Raw genomic sequence first — 13193 nt, forward strand, 5'->3', positions numbered from 1 at the left:
GGAACTCTAAAAGCTACGTCTGTGAAACATCGTTTCCACTGCCATTGCGCGGCTCTAGTTGTGCTAAAACATCGCAGCCACTGATTTCTCACGTTCTGGGCATGGTTCTCCCTCCCAGGCAGCAGCAACACAAACCAAGTTACGTTCCTCCTCTTTAGCAAGCATACCGGGAACTGGTATCATTCCGTTTGTGCATGGCTCTCCTGGAACCTTTTGGCTGGTCATTTATTTTGAATTAAATGTGAAAGAGGGAAGGAATGTTGTCAGTTCTGTCGATTAATATCGGCAGCCAGGTAGAGGAAGGAAGGAAAGTGGGTAGAGCAGTTCGCACGGCAGCAGCGGGTGGCACAAGCAATACTCGCACGCCGGGGTGTCGGTCAGCATGCACGTGATCCAGGCTCACCACCATAAATGCTATCCACTGCTCAGTGGGTATTTCGAAGATGTAGACGCGGCACTCGGGGACATGGTTTAGGAGACATGGTAGTGTTGGGCTGACGGTTGGACTTGATCATCCCAGAGGTCTTTTCCAACGTTAATAATTCCATGATTCTATGATTCTCATAATTCATATGATTCATTATGATTCTATGAAAGACCTTGGAGATGAAGCTGGAGAAGGAAAGAAGAGCCCTCTAAGGCACAAATGACACAAGGTTATGCTAGCACTGTGCAAATAAAATCATTCAGTTAGTTCAACATGCAACAGCCTACCTAGTATAAAACATCATCAGAAGAAGACACGTTGCACTAGCGTGCACTTAGAATGTCAGAAATTGCAGCGAATATAAGCTCATCACAGTTCATGGCCGCTCCTCACAGAAAAGGGAAATTTCCCAGAGGCTCTGCAGCCAGGATCTTCTTTAACAGGAGTTCCAGCAGTTGCATAGCCTGAAAATTTTGTAGATTCCTAAGAGGCCAGCAACGGCTAAAACATTTTGGGGCAGGACCAAACTATAAATATCGAAGTAGATGTGAGTTGTGCCAGAATATTTGTCACCATTTTTAAATATATCTGAAAGGATGAAAGCATGATTGGCTATATTTCCAAAAAAACCAAGGAGGACGGCTGACAGGAGTGTAATGTTAGGCTATGGAAACGAAGAATGAAGACTGTGATGGACATATCTGCGAAAAATGCACTCCAGGTGAGCGCAGGACAGTAACTATAGGAAGCACTTATAAGCGTACGTGAACATATTTCTACGTGCTTGTTATAACTATGTCGTAACCTCCCTTTTGGTCGGGCACAGCTGGTTGAACTATGGGACCGTCTGAAAATGTATTTAGATTTGTTTTAATTGCCAGCCTTGATAAGGCATAATTAAAACTTATTACCAAAGTAATCTCGGACATCACAATGTGTAAAGTTCTATACCCGTGACCTGAAGCTTGTATTTGGTATAGCAGTGAGTCATCCAAATTCCATTTGTAGTATTTAACAACTATTTAAAACATCCTGACCCTTACAAGCACTTCGTTAGCATTCTTCCCTCTGAAGATCATGCACCATTCCAAGTTAAAATCATCCCTCCCCCTTAAAGCTCGCATTAGAAAGGGAGACCTTTGCTGCAGCTGTGCAGCCGTAACCTTGAAATCAAATACTTCACGAGGCCAAGAGCAATACTTAGAATTATATTTTGCTACAGTTGTACCCTTTTGACCAATCTGTATTTTCAGCTTTGCTGTTGTCTGGGAAAAAAAATGTACTGTTTTGTGAATGACAGGCAGCTGGTAAAACACTTGCAGCAGGCTGTGGTATTATCCCTCATAAACTAGAGAAGTTTTTTTCTTTACAAAGAGAGAGATTTCTCCTCCACCGTTAAACTTAAGTTATTCTGAAAAGATCCATCCAGTTTAAATTTTCTAGATTTATGTTGCATTATAAGGTCATGCCTTGCCCCGGTTCTCTTGCTCTGGCCTTTTTAACTGCAGTAATATTGAGACAAGTTTTAAACGAGACAGGTGACCTTGTATGTAAAAACCCGTGATCTGGGAACAAATGACACTGTTCCTTCTGTAGTTTTTGTTGCGAGGAAACCATGCTGGAGATTACAGCGGCTCTCTGAGAAAGAGATTTTAACAATAGCGTGCCAAAGCTTCAAAGCAGTAATATGCTGGTGGCTATGGCAGCCTCGAAATGTGCACTGTAGCCTACTCAGATTATTTGGCTCTTCAGAAACTCAGTAAAAACGTCCACACCCCGTACTCGCTGACATCCAGACTGTAGAATTCAAAGGAGATTCTGTGTCCACATTTTAAAAGACGTGTAGACGTGGCACTTCAGGGCATGGTGTAGGAGACGTGGTAGTGTTGGGTTGATGGTTGGACTTGATGATCCTAGAGGTCTTTTCCAACCCTAATGATTCTGTGATTCTGTCTGAGGTTAAGGGTGACCTGAACTGAGAACTGGCGTTGTTGCAGCAGAAACCCACCCACGGTGCTTGGGTTAGCGGTAAGCCAGAGAGGCGCTCTGTCCAAGGACGCTTTCTGAGGACTTACAAGTGTTGATGCAAGTGTCAGAGATGTGGGTCCGTGGCCAAGCATAGGCACGGCCGTGACAGACCACTGAATGGGGTCTGCAAAGCTCGCTCACTTCTCAGTCCTGAGAGGTGCCTGTGATGGTCTCCAGAAACACGCGTAAGGGAGCTGCTCCATTGCCCGTGAGAAATAAATGATTTTGTCCTCATCCTTGGGGCAGCAAAATTCTATTTTGCCATTACGACTGAGAAGCCCTAGCTGCAAACAGGTGGTGTAAATGCCTAAATGCAGCTCCTTTGCTTCATTATTCTTAAATAAATCTACCATGTAGTGTCAGAGCCACATCGCGTCGAGAGGGGTTATATCACCTCTAATGCCACTGAGCACTGCGTGACCCTATTTTCAGTAAGGACTTTCCCTGGCCTCTGCTATAAAAACATCCCCTTTTCCTCAGGAAGCACACTGGGCAGCAAATCACCCAGCTGCTCTTTCCAGAAGCAGTTGTTTCAGTAGGACTATACAGATTTAAAGACTTGGTTCCATTTCATTTGGGATCATGAACCTTGCGTAACTGGGAAATGGGAGGGTCCTCCAGGAAGGCAACCGCCCGCTCTGCAGTGGTGGCGTTTCAGTCGTTACAGGGACTGACACGAGAGGTATATCTAAGGTCAAGTCCTAAATTTCCAGAGTGACTTTATCAGCATCAGTTGAACGACTGCACGTTTACATCACTGCAGGCAGCTGAGATCAGAATCTGGGCCTTTGCCTATGAAATACGGCAGGAAATTGAGGAAAATCTGCATTAAATATAGAGTAAGTTAACAGTTCTGGTTATGCCGTCATAAACCAGGGAGCAAGCCACGGGTGGAATCTGATAATTCACAAGTAGCACATCCGTGAGTTAATTACCAGGGTCCACCAGTGAAGGTGAAGGGAATGATGTAAGTCCTGTGACTCACCAGGTTTAGAAACTCATGTTTCTAATACGCTGTTTCCAGTGGTGAGTGCCTGGCAAAAGCACGGCATGCACCTGGGAAGCAGAATGCAGCAAAGTCCTGCTTTTTTCCCTTCCCCGCTAGGAAGGTACGCTGAGGACAGGGGCGGGCAAAAATTAACCGGGATGAAAGGAAATGCCTAGTTACGTTTCCTGCTCTTGGAAATATGAAGAATATTGGCTGTGTGCATAGGCCAAAGCCTGCTCTGCTCTTACTGTAGTTGTAGCTATTAAGCTAAAAATAACAGTTCAGAAAGCTGTTCTTTAGGCAGACGAGGCTCTCTGGCCTCAGGCATAACCAGGAAGAGCCCTGGAATGCACATCCTGAATTGCAACCTTTCTTGTTACTGACAGCTTTGCCTGCTAGCTAAGGAGAAACACGTAGTCTCCAACTAGTAAGAATTACCCTTCTGAGATTGTACCAAGTGTTAGAAGAACAGTTAGAATGTTATCGTAGGAGCGTTAGCACTTAAATCGATTTTCTCTGACAAACTGTCTTCCCAAGACCTCGTTTACCGTTATTATTCCTGCTTCTCTTGAGCTCAGAGCCGTGTGCCAGTCTCCTGCACCGCAGGAGTGTCTCGTTTCTGCAGCAGCTGGCAGGCAGGGCTAGGGAGGGCAGAGAAGGAAAATATAACATGTCTTATTTTCCTTTTTGGAAAACAGTTTTATCTGCATCCTCCAAGGTGTGTCTCGTTTTAAAACAGCTTTTCCCTCCCCAAGAAAGACCAGTTGAGATTCCCTGCTCCCTGAAGCCGTCCCAGCCCAGCAGCAAGCAGCTCGGTGGCGTGGAGGGAATAAGAGCGGAGCTGCGACTCGGAGACGTCCCTCTGAGTCGCACCTCCCGGGGCCATTCCTCAGAAGCCAGGCTTCGGACAGAAACTCCCGCAGCCAGCCTAATTCTTTGCTGTCCGTGCTAGTACCGACTCTGCTCGCTGCCGTGATCGGCTTTGAAGGAACGGTCTCCTTTAATTTTTCAGCTGCGCTTAACTTTAGAGAGCTGCTATCTTCCTGGGCTTAGGTTTGTGTGTCAGATAGGTATGTCTCAGAAACAGAAAGGTTAGATGCCGGCCTGCTCTGAAACAACTAGAAAAGGGCGTGTTCAACAGCCCCTACCTTGACTGAAGATAACTGCAGATGACCCTTCAACTGAAGCCATCCTCTCTCAACACGCTTAACTGGGTTAATTTTATGGTCTCGACACACACAAAGACTGCATAACAAGTACTAAAAATATAGCATTTCCTAATGGTATAATAAATTCAATTTTAACTGCTGTATATTTGAATTAATGTATTCACTGCACTCAAGCTTAAATACCTATGAAGGTTCTTTTTTTTTCCCCCTAAGGGAAAAACACTTCCTCCGGCTCTCACAACCCTTCTGCTCCTTTCACTGAGCATCCCGCATGGGCTGCGTAAACCATGCTGGCAACGCCTGAACGCCTACAAATATTTTCTTAAGTGGAATATTAATAGCACGTTATCTTCCAAGGCCTCTTCGCTCGAAGGTCAGCAGAGTATTTTGCTGACATAAGCCTACTTGTGTCTTTACAAAAAGCGGAGGGGAAAAAAACAACAAAAGAAAAAGGGAAGTTTTGTCAGGCCCATAAGGAAAGAAGGCCGAGTCTACAGATGTCTGACGAAGATTGCCCTCGAGCGTTTCCATTTGCAGTAGGGTGGTGACTAACCGCGTTTGGTGTGGCTAACGGGGCACTGCCGGAAGGCAGCACTGGAAAATCCAAGGCTGTGTTGTCCCGCTGCCTGCTAATAGCTGTGCTCTTCAGGGAGGCACACTCTGTTGCATCTGCCTAATGATAATTATATATATTTTTTTCTACTATTCAAACAATCTTAATTCCAAACCTTCTTTTAGATGATTCTGTAGTTCTGATGTTGGTCACCTGCTCGGGAATGGTCCCCTTTAGCCACCGTCCTGCCACTCTGAATATTTTGGGTGTGTTGGAAATATTTTGATTAGATAAGCAAAAATCATATTATGGCTACAGATAAATGTACGTGGATATCATCGTAATGCGTGGATGATAAAATAAGCTGGCGTTTGGTATTTTTAAAAAAGAAAGAATTAATGAAAAAATATGTAACTGCTAGAAAATATGCGTACATTTGAACAGATATTTAGTGTGATGCTTCTAATGTTTGTCTGGGTCCATGGTGCTGTTACAGCTTACATTAAAAGGACATCGTATTCTGTTTGCCATTTTGCCGTGGATGGGTTAAAGGCAAACTAGCATTACTAACCCATTTTGCGTTTTACCATTTATAGTCTTAGGTTTCTAGACACATTCTTTTGGTCTCATAAACATGGGGGGAAAGCAGGAGTACAAAATATTCGAATAGAGAACTCTCTTAAAGGGAATGTCGTTTCAGTATATGAAAATTTAAGGGTTTCTTCTAAGGTTTGGGAGGGTTTGGAGTTGTTTTTTTCTTTAAAGAACTTGATTTAACGTGCTGTAAAGTTCCTTTGATTTCAGAAAAAGGCGTTCTACCTCAGGAGTTAAACTTTATAGGTTTTACAATGCAGATGTAATTTTATCAATATCCCTTTCCAGTGTGGACAAGCCCTTCGGTGGTAGCTCATTAAAATCACTAAATCCACTTTTACTTCCACGTCCGCCCAGCTGCGGCATTGCAAACTGCAGCACAACCCTTAGTTATTTCTGAATAGCATTTTTTTTTTTAGTGGAAATTTTAGAGTGGGGGCATTTCTGTTCACATCAGCTTGTACAGAATCAGTTACATTCGACCCAAATTAAAGTTCCCCCAAGACAGCGTTATTTTTTTTTCCTCTCCAGAGCAAGGACAGCAAGTGCTGTTGTGAACTGAATGACATTTGCGCGGGCATCTAGGCAGGCAAAATACAGCCACTTGCATTAGACAGTGTTATTGAAGGTAATCAAGGCATGTAAACAAAAACCTTATATGCACTCTATGGATATCAGTGAAGAAGCCGCTTCTTCTGTCTGCTCTATCCATTTAGTGCACGGAAACTTCTCCGAAGCGTCTGTCGGAAGGTGTACCTGGGAGAAAAATATTAACTCTGGGAACCATTGACTGTCACACCGCCCCTTCTGTTCCGACACGATAATGCTGACGTTGGGAACTTTTCATGAGAGAGGCTGCTCCAGCTGATTTGATTTTTCATGCGGTGCGCAAGTGAACACCCCGCCGTGCAAGAGGGAAGTTGTGCTCCGTGAGAAAAGAGGGCCCCTTGCTCCCTCCCCATCCAAAAATACTCCTGTGTCGTACAGGAGGCTCTTGGAGGGGGGATTACTCAGAGCCGCGGGGAGCAGGGCAAACTTTTAAGGGTAATCTGAACTTTCAGAACTAGAATCCATCAGCTCTTAAGAAACGAGAGGCAGAAGCGTTCCTGCGGGAGGGACACCAGCCAGCCCGTCTGCTAGCGGGGACCAGGCGGAGCTGCTGAGGGCTGCCGGCGCAGGGGTGCCGGAGCTGCAGGATTTCATCCGAGCGGCTGTTTAAGAGTTAACGCTTTATGAAATCTAGTTTGAGTAAAAGTTGTTCCTGTCGTGATGACTCACGTTAGACAGGTCAAACCTGCACATTTACTTCCCTTCAGCCTAGTCATGCATGAACTGAAGTTTCTGCTTGCTTCGGTGTCTTTCAGGACTGGGGTGAAGTTGTATTTTGCAACTACAGCACATTCATACTTTAACCCGATTATTTTTTTTTTAAAAATGATAGCACTTCAAAAAGGCACATTCCTCCCATTTGCCACAGCCTTACCAGAATTGGAGGGGTTGGGATTTGGGACCGGTTTGTGGCTGAAAACAAATCCGGTACGTTCATACCTTCCAGATGTTTGTGGCCATTTCAGAAACACTTAAAACAATCAATTTTTTTTTTTTTTTTTTGGGGGGGGGGGGGGCAGGAGGGCAAAGCTCGCTTTGGGAAGGAGAAGCGGGACTCACTGGTGGAAAGAGCTGCCTTTTGGGGGGGGGGGGGGGGCTTCGCCTCCGAAATGGGGGGAGCAGCATCCAAGAGGGGGGCGCTGCCCGGGGGGGGGGGAAGGCGAGGAAGAGGAGGAGAGGCCGGGAGGGAAGAAAGCGCGAAAGAAGCTGCCGAGGGGAAGGAGGTGGGTTTGCAGGGGAGGGGGGAGCAGGGTTGCGGCTGCCCCCCGGGGCCGGGGTCCCCCTGCCCGGGCGGCGGGGAGGGGAGCGGAGAGGCGGGACGGGGAGGGGAGGGAGCGGCCCGGCCCGGCAGCGCCGGAGGGGGCGGGCGGAGGGGCCGGTGTGCGCGGAGGGGCGCGGGGGAGGCGGCCCGGCCCTCCCCTCCCCTCCCCTCCCCTGCCCTCCGTCCCGTCCCGTCCCGTCCCGCCGGCCGCGGCGCCCCGACTCCCCCCGCCATGGGCACCGGCCCCGGGCCGGGCGGGCAGAGGCGCCCCGGTGCCGGGCCGGGGGCGGGCCGAGGATGCTGTGACCCCCGGCGGGGCCCTGCCCACCCGCCCGGCACCGGCCCCGGCTCCGGCTCCGGCCCCGGCCCCGGGCAGGGCGGCCTCCGCGCCGGCTCGACTTGCTGAAGTCGGTGGTGGCTGCGATGAGGGGGGCTCCCCTCCGGCCCCCCGCCCGCCGGGACCTCTGACGGTCCCTGCCCCCGCCCCGGAGGCTCCTTCGGTCTGTTGGGTTTGTTGGTTTGTTGGGTTTTGGGTTTTTTTTTTGTTTCTTTTTATTATTTTTTTTCCCCGTCTCACCCTTGCTCCAGCCAAGGTGAATGGCCCGCGGTGGGTGCAGCTGGCCTCACCGCCTCTGCAAGGGGAAAATGCTGGCAGTAGGGGTGCTGGCCGGCCTCTCGGTGCTCAGCCTCCTCGCTTACGGCTACCTGTCCTGGGACAGCCTCGGACTCGGCCCCGGAGAGACGGAGGCAACGAGGACCGAGCTGGGAGAGGAGCTGGGGGCCGGCGCCCCCAGCTCGCAGCCTCACATCATCTTCATCCTGGCCGACGATCAGGGATTCAGAGACGTAGGGTACCACGGATCGGAGATCAGGACACCCACTCTGGACAAGCTAGCTGCTGAAGGGGTTAAACTGGAGAACTATTACGTTCAGCCTATGTGCACGCCATCCAGAAGCCAATTTATCACTGGAAAGTAAGTTTACTACTTCGGCACTCACCTCGCTGGCTTAAACGCTGTCCCGGTTGAAAAGAGCAGGGGTCGAAGCTGGCTCGGTACACCCTCGTCTTACCCCGCTGGCAGAGGGGTGCCTTTCTGATTCACTTAAAAACCCTGAACAAAACAGACTTTTTAATGCGTTTGAAATAGCGATATAAAAACTCACGCTCTGTGAGCCAATAAGGGTTCAGCACTGCGAGCTACCCCTGCAGAGTGCTACAGCACGCTTACATTTACTGCCTTACAAACATACGTGCTAGTTGTCAAGTAACGGCGCTATTACCGGGAAGCGATCGGCTTAGGTTTCCCGTGCCATTTCCAAGCGACTTACGGGAGGAGTCCGCGTTAGGGAGCTGAAAGCATTACTTTTTCCCCGGTACATTCATTTCAACCGGCACGTTGGATCATGGGTCTGGCTGAGCCGTGACTTAATGCGAGTTCTCTCAATTATATTGAATTTATGAGATGACTTCCCAGCGTGTCACATGTGGGTGAGCGCAGGGAACCCAGAGTCTCTTTCAGGATCCTGTGAGCCGCGGTATCGCTCTTGTCACAATGCGATTGCTGCTTTGCAAACGATTAGAAAGTTTTCTCTTTAGCTGCTAAAATAGGTGCCTCACCGAAGCGGTAAAAGCGGTGGGTTGGTGTTGTGGTTTGCCATCTCTGGGAAATTGTGTTTTACTGGGGTTTATTAAGTAAATAACCAATTACCCAGCCTAAGGCTCTTCTTACATGGGAAGGTTAATAAGGATCCAGGGGGTGGGGGGCTGTGAATGTGCGTGTGTGCATTTGAACAGTTCCCAAATAACTCAAGTGTGGACACATTTACTCCGGAACAAAACCGCCTTGTTTCTGTTTAGCTTAACTCACTTTGACAGGAACAGGGAACTCTTAAAAGAGCAAAACAAAATGAGAGGAAAAAAATTACATAGTTTATTTTCTCCTTTCCTTAAGTATAAACAGGAACAAGGCAATGTTAATATTGCTGGTAAAAGAAACACATGTTTAAATCAAACAAGTGACAGGCCTGGTGTCTTGCATCTCCGTATGGTAGAGCTAGAGACAATTCCTGGGCTCGGTCTAGCTCCCAGACTTGCTGGACCAGGGAGATTTGCACAGGGAGCTGATATTATCTAGAGCAAGACTTCCCCACACGGTTTTTTGTTTGTTTGTTTGGGTTTTTTCCTTTTTCTTCACGTGGACAGAGTCTTAGAAGAGAAGTTATCCTGAGACACGTACTCACTCATTCACAAGAACATAGTCACCCTGCGGCAACTAAAGCCACAGCTTACCAGGGAAACGTGTGTCAGGATAGTGTTTAAAGCCTCTTGGTTGTCTTTAAAGCCGTGCCGCAGTTGGAAGCAAGGACCTGCGCCAGCAGCGCGCAGCCAGCCAGCTTTCTGAGGACGGTGGTTTGGGAAGCAGTGCTTTACAAAGGGAATGCCGTGCTGCACAACAATGACTCACGCGGCGGCTGGAGGGACGGGGCGGCTGGGTTCCAGGGGAACCAGGGTGCTGCGTTGGCTCATGGAGACCGCAGAGGTTGTCTAAATGCGAAAAAGAATAGAAGGAATAACAGTAACTCGGTTTAACTGTTTTAATCCTTTTTAACAAAGGAAGCAGTTTGTGTGTAAATATATACTGGTAGGAAAAGGTAGGCATGTCCCGAGGAACCCTGCTCTTTTCATCAGCTCGTCAGGCGGAAATGGCTCTACAAATCTGCCTACTTTGGTTTTGGAACCTTTTATAGGAAAAAAAAAGGGAAATTTGCTTATACGTAGTTTTTATTTTCTTAGTCTGCTGGTCTAAAACCCTTAGAATATTTTTTTTCATGTTGTTCTGCTTTGGGAAGAAGGAGTAGCAGAGAGAAAGCACTGCCTTGCATGACTGAGAAATAAGCGAGGTAATGGTGAGGGGTTAATAGGTTTGGGTAGAGCATTAACAAGGCAGATTCAGAGGATACTATTATCCCTGCTGGCTGAAGAGAAATGCTAGTGATAACTACTTTTAATTAAAATGCCAGGACTGAGAAACCTCTAATCCAGGAGAAGTGCTATTCTTTCTTGAACTCCAAAATGTGTTAGTTCAAGGCGAAAAGCCTGCTCGTCCACTGAAGGATCGCCTGGATGCTCCGTGCCTCCCAACACACGTACCACGCTTAACGTGTTCCAGACGTTACCTGACTGATCTATGAAAAACAGAGGGATTTGTGTAAACCGTCCTCATTAGGGAGCACTCAGGTTGCCAAGTGGAGGTTAGACTTCAGGCAAAGAGACTTCGAATGCTCCAAATTATTCCTAGGTCTCCAGGCCTCTAAGGCTTGTCTTAGCAAAGAGACCCTTCTTTTGGTAGCTGTCCTGTGCTGGTGAACGAGCAAAGGGAAGGAGGTTGGAGGTGGCACGTCAAAAGGAAGAGGTAGAAGTAGCTTGTTTTTCCTCTTTGTGCCATACCACAGCATAACAGCTGGTCAGCCTGTCTTCCTGACCGCTTCTGCTTCCCTCTGTTTGCTTTCTCATGTCCTGTGCTTGAGGCTTTGGCCTGCTTTGATTTCTCGCTTTCCGCCAGTATTACCTCTTTCCCCATTCACTCCATTGAAAACAATTGCTTTTAGGCACATAGTAAGGCTGGCTTCCACAGCTTTTTTTATTTTGGGCTTTATTTATGGGTGTGGGGAGGGGGTTGCAGCTGAGCTGAATCTTGGGAACAGAGGAGAAAAGCGTGAGCCAGTGGGCTGAGTGCCACATGTGATGTGCTCTCCTGGCCAGCCGGGCTGGGGCCAAGGCAGGGAGGTGAGGGAAGCGGCTCTCGGGAAGCAGCTCAGCCCGTGCTCCGCAGCTGCACCGCTGCGATCCCAGCAGAGATCTGGGCCGGAGAGTTTGCTCTGGCTCGTGCTGCTCCTGGGACTGCTGCGGTTCCTGCCTGAGATCCTACAGCTGGATTGAAAATTCGGTCATCGGTGGTTTTTGGAGACTCATCCCTGTCATCGCTTTGTGCTGGTTTGAGCAAGGCAGCGGACTGTGCATACTCAAGAGGTTATTGACCTGCTGATAAACTGTAGAAAGACTGTAAGCATGTATGGCTTTTCGGGTGGGTTTTTTTCCTCCTCTCCCAAAAGATGTGAGTGAACTGAAGTTGTCCTCCAGACCAATTGTATTGCGTGATACAGTATTTTTTTGTTGTTTTTTTTTCTCCTTGAAAGTATCACAGAATCATTAGAGTTGGAAAAGACCTCTAGGATCATCAAGTCCAACCACCAACCCAACACCCCCCGGCCTCCTAAACCATGTCCCCAAGTGCCACATCTAGACGTTTTTGAACACCCCCAGGGACGGTGACTCCCCCACCTCTCTGGGCAGCCTGTGCCAGGGCCTGACCACTCTTGCAGTGAAGGCATTTTTCCTAGTCTCCAATCTAAGCCTCCCCTGACGCAGCTTGAGGCCATTTCCTCTCATTCTATTGCTAAGTAATAGGCCTGCCTCAATAAACTAAATAATTTAAGCAGAATAGCTCAGGATAGCCAGCTTTAAACTAGTGCTGAGGTGAAAACTATCTTACCCAGGCATGGAGTTAGGTGAGAAGGTGTTTGCACGTGTGTGTACATCAGCCGTGCTGGAGTATCCGTAAGATACTGAGACACGTGAACGTGGCACGGCATGCGGCTAAACTAAAAGACTACTTTTTAACTTATCCATGAAAGAAACGAGAAATAAACACATTTCTGTTGTTTATGCTATTGTGATTTACATAGAAGAACACGAAAAACAGTGGCTCAGAGTTCAAGTCTTCAGGTTCTCCCCCACCTAGGAAGAGGGGTTCAGAACACCCAAGGATACTCAGCCTGTGCCCAGCAGCGGGCTGGCCAAGCAGTCGGTGAGTTAGCCGTTGCATCTCTGTGCTTAACAGCCTTGATGATTTTTCGCTGCATCGATAATCTTGCAGAATGGTTTGGTAGTACAGTTGAAGAAGATCTTGGTTTATGGACAGCACGGGTCACGTAATGTACTAAGAAAAGTTTTCTGGACGTGTGTGTGTGAGAGTGGATTGAGGTAGGGAGCGTGAGATTGATTCGTTATGGTCACATGTGGTATTGCTTATTTAGATAATTTGTTCGGTTACATTATTGTGAGGAGTCATCTCCTTTTTCAGTGGTGAATGACTGAAGCGTAGTCAATGTGTGGACAGCTTCCCAGAGTTTTTTAAGGAATTTTGAAAGATTATGACTAAAAGGAGGAGTATTCCTTTGGGCTGGTGAGACTAAAAGGCTACAAGCTTAGATGAACATCTGTTGGTAGCTGACTCAGTTCTGTAGAAGGTATTATGCAGTGTAGTTGCATTTGCTGTAGCAACACTTAATTTAGCAAAGGATTTTGAGAAATCAGACTGACTGATAAGAAGAGAAGGAATCTAGACATAAGCGCCATAAATGTTTTTGGCATTACGTAGGCAGCAGGCAACTACTACTTCTTGTAGGCTCCCAGTTCTCTGATGACCATCGGACTTGAAACCTTAGGACCATTATGTGCACTTTGGGCCACAGGCAGGTTCCTGACCTACACAGGAGATCTG

The 13193-nt window shown here is 47.7% G+C and overlaps 1 protein-coding gene across 1 annotated transcript in view; it reads left to right on the forward strand.

Annotated features, from left to right (window-relative positions):
- The first annotated feature begins 7806 nt into the window (after window positions 1-7806).
- The window catches only part of ARSJ (arylsulfatase family member J), a 45891-nt gene continuing 40504 nt past the window's right edge, over window positions 7807-13193 (forward strand). The window contains exon 1 of the mRNA XM_009509357.2: window positions 7807-8603. Coding sequence (XP_009507652.2) covers window positions 8227-8603 — 377 coding nt within the window. The 5' untranslated portion in view covers window positions 7807-8226. The remainder of the gene's footprint in view (window positions 8604-13193) is intronic.

The sequence above is a fragment of the Phalacrocorax carbo genome, chromosome 4, assembly GCF_963921805.1.
Source record: "Phalacrocorax carbo chromosome 4, bPhaCar2.1, whole genome shotgun sequence".
In the NCBI taxonomy this organism is placed as follows: Eukaryota; Metazoa; Chordata; class Aves; order Suliformes; family Phalacrocoracidae; genus Phalacrocorax; species Phalacrocorax carbo.